Source organism: Vulpes lagopus, chromosome 13, assembly GCF_018345385.1.
Source record: "Vulpes lagopus strain Blue_001 chromosome 13, ASM1834538v1, whole genome shotgun sequence".
Taxonomy (NCBI): Eukaryota; Metazoa; Chordata; class Mammalia; order Carnivora; family Canidae; genus Vulpes; species Vulpes lagopus.
This window is the reverse complement of record NC_054836.1, coordinates 33067059-33082531: the sequence shown is the minus strand read 5'-3', so window position 1 is coordinate 33082531 and position 15473 is coordinate 33067059. Positions and strand designations below refer to the sequence as shown.

The 15473-nt window shown below is 33.3% G+C and overlaps 1 protein-coding gene across 3 annotated transcripts in view; it reads right to left on the bottom strand.

Annotated features, from left to right (window-relative positions):
* Nucleotides 1-3896: 3896 nt before the first annotated feature.
* HDAC9 (histone deacetylase 9) overlaps nt 3897-15473 on the bottom strand; it is a 927702-nt gene continuing 916125 nt past the window's right edge. For 2 of the 3 annotated variants that reach the window (XM_041727864.1, XM_041727863.1), the window contains one exon: nt 3897-10107. In XM_041727864.1, the coding sequence (XP_041583798.1) occupies nt 10068-10107 (40 nt within the window). In that variant the 3' untranslated portion in view covers nt 3897-10067. The remainder of the gene's footprint in view (nt 10108-15473) is intronic. The other variant, XR_005983513.1, reaches the window with a different exon arrangement.

Genomic DNA, 15473 nt, shown 5'->3' with positions numbered 1-15473 from the left:
ATCCCTGGGTGGCTCCGCGGTTTGGCACCTGCCTTTGGCCCAGGGCATGATCTTGGAGTCTGGGGATTGATTCCCACATCAGGCTCCCTGCGTGGAGCCTGCTTCTCTTTCTGCCTGTGTCTCTGCCTCTCTTTCTCTCTCTCTGTCTCTCATGAATAAATAAATAAATAAAATCTTTAAAAAAAACAAAGAGAAATTAAAAGTAGACAATAATAAGACATAAAATAAAATAAGGTATATGGAAATCAATGCAATTTAAGGCTCATGTATTCTGTAAAGGGAAAGTAGAGATGGATGATTAAGACTAAGTGACGTTAAGTCAAGTGGGCATTTTAATAATATAAGTAACCACTAGAATAATAGAAATATAACATATAATTTCCCTAAAATGACAGAAGTATAATGTTTAACTTTCACAGCATTAAAGGGAAAAAAGAAATTAAGGCCATGAAAAGATAATGAATTTACCCAATATCACAAGCTAGTTCATGGTAGAAATGGGTCTAGAGACCAAAAGTCTGGATTTCTGGTGCTGCATTTTCTTCTCTGGGGATACTCTAGGAATACATCAATCAAACTTGAGAGTAAACAAAATTTATATACTTGGCTGCTTTTGAAATAGTTTCTCAAAGCTCTATATACCTGACTTGGCTTGATCCCAAGAGAAAGGACAGTGATTTTTTAGCATACCATACACTTTTCTATTCACTTTCCATTGAGCTTAAAGGAGTAATGACTAGAAGGAACTATTTCATCGTATCTAGCAATCCTTATATAATATTCACTAATTGCAAAGCAGTGTTTTTGACAGTGTGGGATAGCTGGTCTTGAGAGAGATAGACATACATATAACTATAACAAAAGAAGTTAAATGCATGTAGTTAAGTATGGGGCTGAATTTTAAACTGGGGAAATTCAAACTTCAAAGTGGCAGCATAGTTTAATGGCACAGAGACCCTCTATAAATGTATCTGATGAGAGTGGTATAGCCTATCAGGATTTGGGGTCTGATGAAAGAACTGAGAGTACTGTTTATCAAGATCACTGCTTTAAAAGGTAAAAGAGGTTAGAAATTATGTTTCATTAAAGGGCAATGAAATAATGCAGAAATGGTTATTGAAGGACATGATTATCTGGGACTTCATGCACAGAAATTATAATCAACTGATTTTTTAAAAAAAGAAATAATGACAAAAATGCAAATGTCTACAATTTATAAAGCAATTTCTAATGGGATTTTTAGGGTCTCTACAAGTTTAATGTCCTCCTTCTAATTTTCAACATTATATATTTTTAATTGAATGTTGACATTAGGGATAGTAGACATCAGGAATGAAAGGGACATTAATAAACACCCTAAATCATATCGACTCTCTTCATAGATCTTTGCCCAAATCTTCCTGTTAATATAATTATATATAATTTAGAGAATAAATATTTCTCCTACATATTCTATGTCTGCCTTTATGTCATAATTTGATGGAGAAAGACAGGTCACATTTTGTTTAAGCCTTAGTATCACATAATTCTTATCCCAAATTTATTCGCTGGTAGTATTTCTTTTGTAGCTATATAAAAGGGAATTTTCATGAAGCTTTCATTTCTTTTATATAGTCATACTGCCAATTTTCTTGCTATTTTCCATGCTATTATGAGAACAAGTACTGAATACATGTGACATATTGTAGGCATTCAGTGAATACTGGTTACATCGAATATAAGTATTTGGATAGTGGTAAAGAAGATAGGCTTTTTTTCTGGCAGTTAAACTCATTTCCTCATCTATTAAATTATTCCTCTCATGGGAGTGTTTTGAGATTTAAATGAGAGCCCAGGCGAAGGGTTTGACAACTATTAATATATTTATCTTAAAAATAAACAACTAAAATAACTGTTTAGCAAAGAAGAAAAATTAAAAATAGCACACTAAAAATATAGATTCTTAAGGGAAAAACCTCATTTAAAATGGATATAAAGTCTTTCATATCTGATTAAATCTTCATATATATAATTAATTTGTTAACTTAATTTTATAACATCATTATATTGATTTACTTTATCACATCTTAAGTTTTTTAATCTTGGTTTTTTGGAATTATTATTTCTTGGAAAAAAGCAAAAAATACATGTGACTGTATCAAATTTTACATGTATTAATATAAGCTTTCAATAGGAAGTTCCTTTTCTAAAAACAGTAAGGACTCAAAAAATTTGACTCGATCTAAGGTAAACGCAATATTTCCTTTATTATATCTCTAGCTTTTTAAATATTAAAAATGGGAAATCAATCACTCTTTCTCTGAATCTTGTTCCCTTATTCTTATGACATTTGAAAGAACAACTATCAGTCTTTTCCAAAGTACTTATTAGGATATGTGGGGAATCATCCACTTATGGTCAACTGGAAGGCCTGTGGAAGTTAATATTGATACTGATATTACAAGCTGAGGAGTAATTGCGATATTTGGAAGTACTCTGAGTCAAATAATTCCAAAAGTGTAAGTAGTAAAAGAAATTCCTTAGTCTTCTATTTTTAACTACAAACTATTTTAAAAAAATAATGCACTCAGTCTCATTTTTTACTTATACTTCATATTTTCAATTGCTCTTTTTTCACCATGGAAACTTAAAAGAAACAAAGAACCATGAAGTAACATTTGCCATTTGATAAATCTGATTAAACTGAAGGTGTTTACCATTGAAACTGACTCTACCCACTAACTCCATCTCAAGTTTACTTTCTGTTAGACAAAATATTACTATCTTTTCCCAGAAGGAATCCAAGCCATTGTCCATTGGAAACAGTTATATTTTAGACCGTTAAACATTACAGGGGGTTCTAAAATACAAAAATAAGTATTGGTCTTGGAATAGATTTCAAGAGTTTTTGAAATATGTATTCCAAAGACATTTTAGGGTTATTGGCTAGATTAAAGAAAGATGTTGAAATAGGGGGAAAAAAAGAACTGTTTTGAAACTTGTACTTACTGTACAAACCTAGCCACAATTACCAAATCCATTTAAAATGGTAATTTAATAAAATCATAAAGTTAGCAGAGACTGAGCATATAGCCTATTCTGAAGGTTAGTCATAGTTTTATAGTTTAAAAAAAATCCCTTTAGTATGCCATGATATGATCTTCGTCTTATCATGGATGCCATTTGGAGAAAGGACAGACTTTAGAGCTAGAAAGACATAGATAAGGATTGAAGCCTAATCTCTTACTATCTGTGACAATGGGTAAGCAAATGAGTTAATCTTTTTATGCTCTATGCCTCATCTGAAAATGGTAGTAATAATATATAATGTAGGGGTTCAAGTGATGAATAGTGTAATTCTGGTACAGTGCTCAGTAAAGTAACAGGCACAAGTTTGGGCTTAACCAGTGTTAGCTATTCGTTATCCTGAGCAGCACATTACATTCAAACAGCAACTCTGTTTTAACCAACTTTTTCGTCTTTTTTAATTCTCACATTGTAAAGGGGATTTTTTAATAAATTTATTTTTTATTGGTGTTCAATTTGCCAACATATAGAATAACACCCAGTGCTCATCCGTCAAGTGCCCACCTCAGTGCCCGTCACCCAGTCACCTCCAACCCCCGCCCACCTCCACTTCCACCACCCCTAGTTCGTTTCCCAGAGTTAGGAGTCTTTCATGTTCTGTCTCCCTTTCTGATATTTCCCACTCATTTTTTCTCCTTTCCCCTTGTAAAGGGGATTTATTTGCAAATAGCCTTTCAGTTTTTGAAATTGAAACAGTATATGTCACAGTAACTTATAACTAATATTTTATCTATTCAACAAACACTTGCCAAATATCTAGTATTCAGAGTCTAGCAGTGGACACCAAGGAGGTAGACAAATAAGAACACTTTTATTTCAAACAGCTTTTATTCACACTAGGACTAGAGGAAAATCTAATTCAGTAGAAAACACAAGACAGAAGGAAATCTTTCATCCTCTTTGAAGGAAAATCACAACATTAACAACATTGACATTAATTTGGAACACACCATTGAATTATTCATTCAATATTTTCAAATACAAAAAAGGAATCCTAAAGAAGGTAAACATTCCATGAGCATGTTCAACAATGGTATTGTTATTAGGTATTAATCTTTTATTAGATAATTATTTTTCACATCTGGGAAAACATCACTGGCAGCACAATTTTAAGAAAAGAAGTTTGGCAACAAGTATTTTTCTCAGCAGCTCTGGATGACAGATTTTGGTGAATGCTAGCCAAAAAAATTAAGGGCAAAACCACTGGTGCACAGAGGACAACAAACTGATCTTATTACAGAAACAGATATCAGACCACAATAGAAAAGACATTTTAATTTTACACAAAGCCAGAAACTCCAGATTATTGGCATACACATCAACAAGCCTGGTCTAAAGTTGTTTAATCATGAGAGTAATAAATATTCGTTTCCTGCCTGCCCTGCCCACCTTGTTTAAAAATATCAGGATATTTGCTTTCAAATGACACAAACTGACAAGGTATAATCTACAAAATGGTCATTCACTTGTAACAGAATGCTTCTTATGCCTAGCAACCACTGAAAGGGCAATTTCATATAACCCAGCTATTGTGGAGATAGACACTGACATTGCTTATCCAGAAAAAGTTTGAGAATCTTAAAATTAGAAAAAGCATATGTAGATTTTTATCTAAAAACATTTTTTTCATCCCCAGGAAAGTGTGATTCCTCTTTAGATCTCAGAATTCTTAATTCCTAAGTTGTTATATTACTTCACTTCTACTCAAGTTTAAGTTAATAAAAGCAACAGCCTGAAGCTGCTGCAAGATATCAAGTGCCATAAAATGCCAACTCTAAGAAAGGGCACAACCATGAAGCTTAAAGGACATGACAACATTGTCCCACAAAACATTTGACCCTCCTTTATTTTATTTGATGTTGCAACATTTGCCTCCATTGTGCCTAAGGCCCAAACAGAAAAATAAAAGACTCCAATTTTCTTTGAATAGTCTGGAAATAATATCTTATTTCCAAATTATATTGATTTAAAATTACTCCTCTGGCATTTTTTCTTCAGGTTAGAGTTTATGCTTCTGAGTTTACTCAGAAAGGCATCATCCAAACGGCATGGAGAGTATATATAATCTTCTTACTGCTATAACTAGTACAACAGAAGTAGGCAGTACCAAGAATGGTGGGAAACCACATTTGAGACCAAAATAAAAATTCTGTATTAATAAAACAAAGTGCCAAATCCAAGACCGTAGGCCAAAACACAATAACTGGGTCTATATTTTAAAATAAGAATAGTAAAAAAAAAAAAAAAAAAGTCAAGTAGTTCTTGAAAAGGAAGAGATAAAAAGGAGGATAAAGAGAATCTATACTAGAGTTTATGTAAATTGGCATGACTCAAAGTATACCTAGTAGTGTCTCAGAATATAAGTTGCCGAGGTTGTTTCTACTTAGGAAACATAGAGATTTAAGAAATTACTCTGATAGTTTAGAAATGGCAGTTTGTTATTGGCCGTTAGACAAGGGAAAGAAGGGTGGAAAGGAAATTGTTGGTTACTAAGACTGGCCCTGTATGGTGAATTCATCACGTATTTGCTAAAAGTTCCAGTTTGAGAATTAAGATGGTTTGAGAATTGTTACAATCCTATTACTCTATCATTGAGATCAAGTCCAAAAAGCCCCAGATCAACAGTCTAAGTTTCAATTGTCTGACCCAGCTACTTCCAACATATTATAACTGACTCAGCTGTTGCATAAGCTATTATATAAAACCAGCCATGTATATTATAAAAAATAAAGACTGGAGCTGATTTGGAGAAATCAAGTTCTAGAGTCCTATATACCATGTTTATCTAAAAAATTTATACTCTGGACCATATGACAAGCATGTTGTGTTTCATGAGGCATTTGATAGAGTAAAATCAAGGAGGCAAGGGCTATGGTTTTCAATGTAAATATGACTGAGAAAAGAAGCCACAGATAGGCACTTATGTATTTTAGTGATGGTACTGATTCAGGTGATATAATACTCCTAATACTTCATTCAAAAGGCAGTAAATAGTATATAATACTGCTGGAGACCAAAATATAATTGTGTCCTCTGGGAACACAAGAGATATTTGATGAAGATCATGACCATGTTGATGATCAGTTTTAAAGACAACAATAAAATGCCTCCATTTCTTAGCTTAGATCATCTGGTTTTCATTTCTTTTGGAGGTGAAAATGCCCTCTTTACGGAAGAGTTAAACAGGTGTTGTTCCCTACTTCTTTTCTTTTTCCTATTTTCTCAGCAAGTCATTTCATTCCTGAAGCAGGAAAAGAATGTTAAGATAGATACCCCTAGAAATGACAATGTCAAACTCTGACAAAATGATTATTTCCAGCTCAGAATGAATTGCTTTTAAGACAGAAACCTTTGGCTTGTTTTGTGGCTATTAGACATTTAATACTTTCACTGAGACAAGTTGAGTGTAAACTTTCAGAAGATAAATAGTAATAAATATTTAAATAAACCACCTTAAACATAGATGCTGGCATAAAAAATAAGTATAAAAGTCCTGATTGAAGAGAAATTTTCTCCCAGGAGACTTTCCACATGATAATTCTATTTTATTTCCATATGGAATCTGTGAAGAAATCCAGTAAATCCACAAAGCTTTATGAATGACCTTTGGAAATAAAATAGTACTAAGCTGTTAGGAGAGGCCAGTTCTACAGTTTCTGAAATTGTGTGAGGAGACATCCTGCTTTCAAATCCACCACGTTTTCTTTTTCTTTTTTTTTAAAAGGTTTTATTTCTAAATAATCTTTACACCCAATGTGGGGTTGAGCTTACAACCCCAAGATCAAGAGTTGCATGCTCTACCAACTGAGCCAGCCAGATGCCTCACCTATCCTCAGTGAGAGGTATGTGAAAGTTTGCAAAGGGTTATAGTAAAAACTGAAGGCAAGATTTCAATTCTTGTGATTGGTAATGGAAATGCGATTTGCAACAGTTTTGCACGAGTATCTCCATTTTCTCTAAAAGCAGATTTCTATCTCTGATATTGATGTAAATATGTTAAAAATGTTTTAAAATATTTCACTTGAAAACATTCTTTCCATTTACTAAGCAATAATTATATAGCCTCAATTATCACTTGAAGTCCATTTTACTTATTATCCTAATAAAATTGTCTGTTTTTCAATTTTATATTTAACCCTGGATTATAGTACATAATTGAGAAACTTAATTTTCTTTTTGTATTTATTATCAAATCTTATTAAAGCCCTGGGATTATTTATTAATTGATTTCTCAAAAGTCATCATTTTTATTCATCATGCATAAGTTATGAGATTGTGAGAAAGCTTATGTATTTAGCCTTCAAAGTATGGATCAGAAAGACATGTTACTGATAATGTTTAGAGGGGAGTTCTTCTAATAACCTCTTACTATTATGAGCAATAAAAATTAAGAGTGTAAGTGAAGAAAATGATTACCAAGTGAAACCACCCTTTCAAAAAGTGCTGGTCTATTTCAAAAGAAGTGTTGATATTCTCCAAAAGCCTCCATTCCATCCCTGAAGGCTATCCTATAGCTTGTAATGGTATAATCAAAAAGCACTGGCATTCTGTTCTTAATACTACATTCAGCTGTGATTAATCCTCTCCATAGTTTATCTGCCTTTTGGTATCCTAAAGACCCTAACTGCAACCAATTGGGTACAGTATCACATGGAAGGATGTGTGATTAACTCATTAATGTGTCATGCTTTAAATCTAAATAACCATGGAGATGTCCTAGTGATTTGGCTTTATCAGTTTGATGGCTATGTATAATAAGTATGTGGCAAAATTATTACAGGAAGCTTCAGTAAATTACTATGATTGCACTAATCTGTTTCATTTTCTTATTCAACATCTAAAAAATATCTGGGAGGATGGAAAGTAGTAACAGAGATTTGTTATTATGAAGTTGATTTTAAAAAGTCACAATTACATTTCCAATTAAAATACGATATAACTTTCCTTGTCAAGGTGTGTGTGTGTGTTTTCTTTGGCTCCACTATTTGGTTTTCTGTAAGTAAATCTCCTCAAGCAATTATGGAAAATAGCAAGAGCTAGCAAACAAGATTGCATGAATTTCTTCGAAAATATTTTTTTTTTTTGCAAAAATTCATTACTATTGTGAATCTAGATTGACCTTACTCTTATGCAATAAAACTAATTTTTAACTAATACTGAATTACATTCCATTTAAGATTTCCTATTTCAAAGAGTGTCTCAAATTTCTAAGATGTTAAACCAAGTATTGAGCCATTTTTGTATATGTAACAAAAGTCTTTAAAATTAAAATGGTAATCCTAAAAAAACCAAATGCATGAAAAATATGGTCTGACTGTATAGCAAAAGGGAGTTATATAATTCTACTTGAGTGAGATCTTTCATCTTTGATTTACAGGTTAGAGTCCTCTTTAACTAAAACCATATTGTTCTATATCTTTCATATCATGGCCTTCCCTAAAACCTTGTTTTAATTAAGGTTTCTTTCAGATTTCTGAATAAAAGCATGACAATCTTCACTTATGGCTTTAATATATCCTTTGAGTTAGGAAAATATATAAAAGAAACATCAACTCTTTCAAAAGCATCATCAGATATTAAATACTGTGAGGTATTCTACATCAATATCTTTAGGTGTTTGAGTTATACATTGAAATAAAATTTTGGAGGTAGGGGCATAACCTACTAATATTTAGTAAATCGCTTTTTATCTCAGAAATAAATATCCTTTATTTTTAGCCTTTATTTTTAGCCTTTGACATTAAGGCAACATGTGTGAAGGTTAAATTTATGTTTTTATGTTTGTCTTTTCTCCACAGGAAGGCACAACTTTAAGGTTAACACAATTCAAGGTGACTTCAAATAGGCAATGCCTTCATTAACACATTTTGAAGATCTAGAAAATTCAGTAACATTGCTTCACCTCAATGATGTCACAGCTAAAAGAATACATCAGGCCAAGCAACTGTGTTAACCTGAAAAGTAAAACAAACCAACCAACAAACAAACAAAAAAAATCCAAACACGAAATACTCAAGGCTCCTGAGTAATTGGGGAATCTTTAGCTTTTCTATAGGAAGGAAGGATGAAAGGTAAGAAGAAAGGATGTGATGGAGGAAAGAAAGATGAAAAGTGAGAACTAAGTTCTTAATGGATTTGGAAAAAATTAAGACCATCTTATGTTGAACATATGCTTGAAACTACTATCATCAGAGCAAGAGATGTATGAGGGGGGAGACCTCATCCTCAAATACAATTGTAAATCTCCATGTGTGGGGATACACAGAGGGGTATCAGGGAAATAGGGTTATTTTTCTCAAAAAATGTGACATAAAATATTGCACCATTACATACAGTATGTGAGGTTCCTTTGGCATTTGGACTTTGAGATTTAGCATGGTTTATTCCACTGAAAAAATCCTCATCCCAGTTTCTCCATCTTGAACTCTTACTAGCAAGAGTTGAATCATGTGTTAAAACAAAGGCCAAAAAACAAACAAAACAAAACAAAACAACCCTTGCAATATGTCGGGAACTGCTATCCGTTCATAGCTGAAAGCAAATCCTGTAAACAATTTAAGACTGACAAAAATTACCCAATAAAAAACTGATCAGAATGTCAGGAATGAGTATTTCTTAGGTTTTGCCCAAAATTTCACTGGCTGTCATAGCATCCATAATAATTAACAGTATCTAATGCTGTACTGGATGTTATTAGTTCATACTCTGGGCCTAGGAGTGGGTCACCCAGCATATTAAAATTATGCTGGAAGCAGTTTCTTCCAATCGTGGTTTACTGTAACTTTAGAATCACAGCAGTTACGTTTAAGGAATCTTTAATGCCCTTTCAAGTCCATCCAAAGAACAAGTGAAGCTGCTGTTCAGAATTTTGTGCCCAGTGTTTATGTTACATCGAATCTGTGCCACCCAGGCAGCAGACAAGACATGTCTGAGGGTGCTGGGTGGGGGGATACACAATGATGTCACACACAGGAAATATGGGGGTGGGGGGGCTTGGCACTTCACAGGGCTGGCTCCTCTTCCATAGGCTCACCAGCAGTTCTGTAAAAATAAACAGGCAATCAGAATACGGCATAAGAGTACACAATGACATTGTAGATTTTCATGCATAATCAAAGCTGATTTTTCAGCTCTCTCTGATGTTTATTTGTGTTATTCAGTTATCCATAAATAGAGTTTCTTTCCTAGGAAGTATAAACAAATGTCAAGTGGAAAAACATTTTAGATCCAAGCAATCATTGGAAATGTTCCTGTTTATATTAAAACATGTCAAAATATTTTATAATTCTAGATTCTGAAATGTACATGTTTTGTGTCTAGGATGGTCCAATAATTTATTGAAAAAATTAACTATAATATTTTATTTTAGGAGCAATTACAATGATTTCCTATGGAACCAGTGCACTAATGAGAGCAAAGGACCCAGCTTGCTTCTGGAGGAGACTCACCAGGGCTCTAGTTTTTGCTTCTGTTCTTTCATAACTGGATTGGCTGCCTGCCGGAGGCATTTCAAATCAAATTCTGAATTTGATTAGCAAATCGCTGCTACAGAACCAACGTTTTTACAAGAAATGCTCTATGGTAGTGTGTAAATAGTTTTTATTCGACATCATCTGTGGGGTGTTCTGCTCAGGCAAAACCAAAACTAATTGCTTGAAAATTTATACTTGATACTTAAACTTAATTTAGTAACACTCTGAGGGTGTTTTAAGGCAAACTTTTAGAATGATTTTTAATTTAGTCAAAGGGACAGATTGTAGCAGATATCCAAATACATGAAGTAGTTGGATTATTGAGGGGAGAAAACTAGGTTTTGAGATGACAAGAGAATTGATTTTGAATCTGAGCTCTGTGATTTGCTTCAATTTGCTAATGTTCTAACTACACTTCTGTGAAGCTGTGGCTTTAGGTTGAAAAACGTGGGGAAAAAATGTTCTTAGCGGAGTTAATGAAGGTTTAAAAAAAGGAAATAAAATTGACTTGTAAGTAATAAACACTATGAGACATTACTTATTTAATATTTTGGATTTGTCCCTTTGTCATCTAGCCTATGCATAAAATTGTGTGAATTGCACACAGATACAGAGTCATGCCTGTGCTACCACAGGAAACTAAGGAAACACAATATTTAGATGATGGCTCTCTTTGGGTGGTGGAATAATAGATAGGTGGCTTTCATTTTCTTTTTCATACAGTTTATACTTGCTAGTATTCTATAATGAGTTACTTTCATATTAGAAAAAAAATGCCATCTTTAAAACCCAGCTGTTTATGAAGACAAATGGACTATTTAGCCATTTTTAATAGATTTATAATAAGAAAAAAGCCAATATTTCTAGGCATCTCTAAGTAGTTTCCATTTAACTTAGTGTTTTGATAATAAATTTAAAATATTAAAATCAAGTTTTATCAATGATATGGTAATGAAAAAGATTTTAACTCATCCTCTAAAGAGTGAGAAATATCAGCTATTCATTATTTAACGTTACCCAAAAGAGGGAGCTCCAAATGAGTCCATGTGAATACAAAAAAAAAAAAAAAAAATCATTTCTTAGGAAGTTATAGCCTGCCCAACAGTGTACTGGATAAGGAGACTGTGAGAAAGTGTCTAGATTTGCTATGTAAGATAAAAGCTATTTAAGTGAGTCATACTCAATTTAAATCTTTCCAAACAAAAATTATCTGCATTCTGAGAAGAAAATTCTTAAGGAAAACATTTAAGTGAATAATTTATATGTAAACATGCAAACTTATTTACATCTAAGAATATGTGGATAATACAGGTGTAGAATCCTCAAACTAGGTACCCTAATGGAGACTGAATTTTCCTAATTTTTTCCAGCCTTGAGACCTGACATACAATATTATATAAATTTAAAGTGCAATGTGATGATTTGATACACATATATATTGCAAAATGTTTACCACAAAAACACATCTTTCACCCCACATAAGTACCATTTTGTTGTTGTTATGGTAAGAATATTCAGGATTTAATCTCACAGCAACTTTCATGCATACAATAGAGTATTGGTAACTATAGTCACTTTGCCTTACATTAGATCCCTGGAATTTATTCATTTTATAACCAAAAGTTTTTACTTTTTGACCAACACTGCTGCATTTCCCCCAACTCCTAGCCCCTGGTAACTAACGTTCTGTTTTGTGTTTCTGTAAGTTTAACATGGGCTTTTCCCAGTTTTATTCAGAAATAATTGACATATATCATTGTATAAGTTCAAGATGGTTTGATTTACATATACTGTGAAATGATTAACATAATAGGTTTAGTTAATATCCATCATCTAATACACATACCGAGGTCAAAGTTTTTAGGTTTCACATATAAATAAGATCATACAGATAAATATTTTTCTTACTCTGCCTTATGTCATGTAGCATAATGCCCTCAGGTTCACCCAGGTTGAATCTTCTCTTTTATGGCTGAATAATATTTCATTGTAAGTTGGGGCTTAGTCTGTTCTTTTTCTAGAGGTTCCTTAAGATATAAGGATTGTTGTAGATTATGTATGTATCTATGTATATACTTAGGTAGGTATTTATTGCTGTAAGTTTGCCTCTTAACGCTGCATTTGCTTTATCCCAGAAGTTTCGTTATATTGTGTTTCCATTTTTGTTTCAATATATTTTTTTGGATTTTCTTTTGATTCTATCCTTGATCCATTAGTTGTTCAAGAGTGTGTTAATTTCCACATTTTTGTGGATTTTCCAGTTTTCCTCTTGTTATTTGTTCTGAATTTCATACTATTGTGGTCAGAAAAGATACTTCGTATAAGTTCAGTCTTTTAAAATTTGCTAAGACTTGTTTCATGACATAACATGTGATTTGTCCTGGAGAATGTTCTGTGTACACCTGAGTAAAATGTGTATTTTGCTGCTGTTGGATGAAATGTTTTGTACATGTCTGTCAGATCCATTTGGTCTAAAGTATAGATCAAGTCTGATGTTTTCTTATTGATTTTCTTGTCTGGAAGATGTATCCATTAGAGAAAGTGGGGGTACTGAAGTTTCCTACTATTATTGTATTGTTGTATATTATGCTTTCCAGGCCTGTTAGTATTTGCTTAATATATTTAAGGGTTATGGTGTTGGCTACATAAGTATTTACAATTGTTGTATTCCCTTGATGAACTGATCTCTTGTTACAGTTTTATTTTTTTTTTGTTAATTTTTTTTAATTTTTATTTATTTGTGATAGTCACAGAGAGAGAGAGAGAGAGAGAGAGAGAGAGAGGCAGAGACACAGGCAGAGGGAGAAACAGGCTCCATGCACCGGGAGCCCGACGTGGGATTCGATCCCGGGTCTCCAGGATTGCACCCTGGGCCAAAGGCAGGTGCCAAACCACTGCGTCACCCAGGGATTCCTCTTGTTACAGTTTTAGATCCAAAGTCTATTTTTTCTGATATAAGTATGCTACTCCTACTATTTTGGTTTCCATTTGCACAGAATATCTTTTTCTATCCTTTCACTTTGAGCCTATGTGTGTCCTTAAAACTGAAGTAGTCTTTTGTAAGCAGTAACCAGTAAGGGTCTCGTTTGTTTGTTTAAATCCATTTAGCCACTCTATGCCTTTTGATTGAAGAATTTAATCCACTTACATTTAAAATAATTGTTTCTCTCTAAGGGCTTACTATTATCATTTTGTTAATTGCTTTCTGGCTGTTTTGTAGTCCCTTTGTTCCTTTCTTTCTCTCTTGATGTCTTCATTTTGAATTGATATTTCTTCACAGCGGTATACTTGATTTCCTTCTCTTTATTTTATGTGTATCTACATAGCTTTTTGTTTTATGGTTAGTCTGAGGCAATCTTGAAACATCTTGTATCTATAAAAATCTATGTAAGCTGATAACAACCTAATTGTGATCACATGCAAAACTGTACCCTTTTACTCTTCCTCCTTACATTTTTTTCATGTTAGAATTTCAGGGATGTATCTGTTAGTGAATTACTGTAACTACAGCTATTTTTAACACTTGTGTCCTTTAGAATTTATGCTAGAGTTAAGTGATTAATACAACATTTCACAGTATTAGGGCATTCTGATTCTGTGTTCTTACATTTACTTGTGTAGAGAATATTTTCATGTTTTGTTTTTATGTTGCTTATTATTATCCTTTCTTTTTCAGCTTATGGAACTCCTTTCAGCATTTCTTGTAAGGCAGGTGTTGTGATGAAGAACTAACTCAGCTTCTGTTTTTTGGGAAAATTTTATCTCACCTTCATTTCTGAAGGACAACTTTGCTAAGTAAACTAATCTGGTTGGCAGGTTTTTAATTTCAGCATTTTGAATATATCATCCTACTGTCTCCTGGCTTGCAGGGTTTTTGTTGAGAAATCCACTCAGTTTGATGAAGAGTTCCCCAGTATGAGATATTTTTTTCTCAATACTTTTACATTTCTGTCTTTAATTTAGACAGTTTTATTATTATTATTTTATTAAGATCATTTTGGATTGGAATTTGGGGCTGACCTATTAGCTTCATAAACTTGGATATCTAAATCTTTCCTCAGGTTTGGGAAGTTCAGCCATTATTACTTTATTATTTTTTCTTTTTTTTTTTAAGATTGTTTTTATTTATTTATTCATGAGAGACAGAGAGAGAGAGAGAGGCAGAGACACAGGCAGACGGAGAAGCAGGCTTCATGCCAGGAGCCTGATGTGGGACTCGATCCCAGGTCTCCAGGATCAGGCCCTGGGCTGAAGGCAGGCGCTAAACTGTTGAGCCACCCGGGCTGCCCCCCATTATTACTTTAAATAAACTTTCTGTCACTTTCTCCTGAGACTCAAATAATTCATAGATTGTCTTAATGGTTTCCCATGAATCCCTTACACTTTCTTTATTCATTTTCATTCCTTTTTTTAATTTTTGCTCCTCTGACTGAATAATTTCAAACTATCTGTCTTCAATTTCATTTATTCTTTCTTCTGCTTGGTTCAGTATGATGTTGAGCTCTGTACTGAATTCTTTAATTCAGTTATTGTATTCTTCAGCTCCAAACTTTTTTTTGTTATTATTTTCTGTTTTCTGTCTCTTTGTTGAACTCATCTTGTTCTTTTATTGTTTTCCTGATTTTTGTTAAATTGTATTCTCTTGTAACTTTCTGAGTATCTTTAGAACAATTATTTCTAATTCTTTTTCAGGCAATTCATGTATCTCCATTTCCTTGGGTCAGTTACTAGAAGTTTACCCAGTTCCTTTGGTGGTGTCAGATTTCCCTGATTATTCATGATCCCTGTAGCTCTGTGTCTGGGGTAGGGAGGCATCATATTTAGTTGGCTCATGTGTCTCAGGTCCGTAACACTGACAGCTGTGTAGTCTTCATGAGCACTGTGATGGCGGAGGATGGGGAAGTGTTAGAGTGACTGCAAGGTATTTTGGGGTCC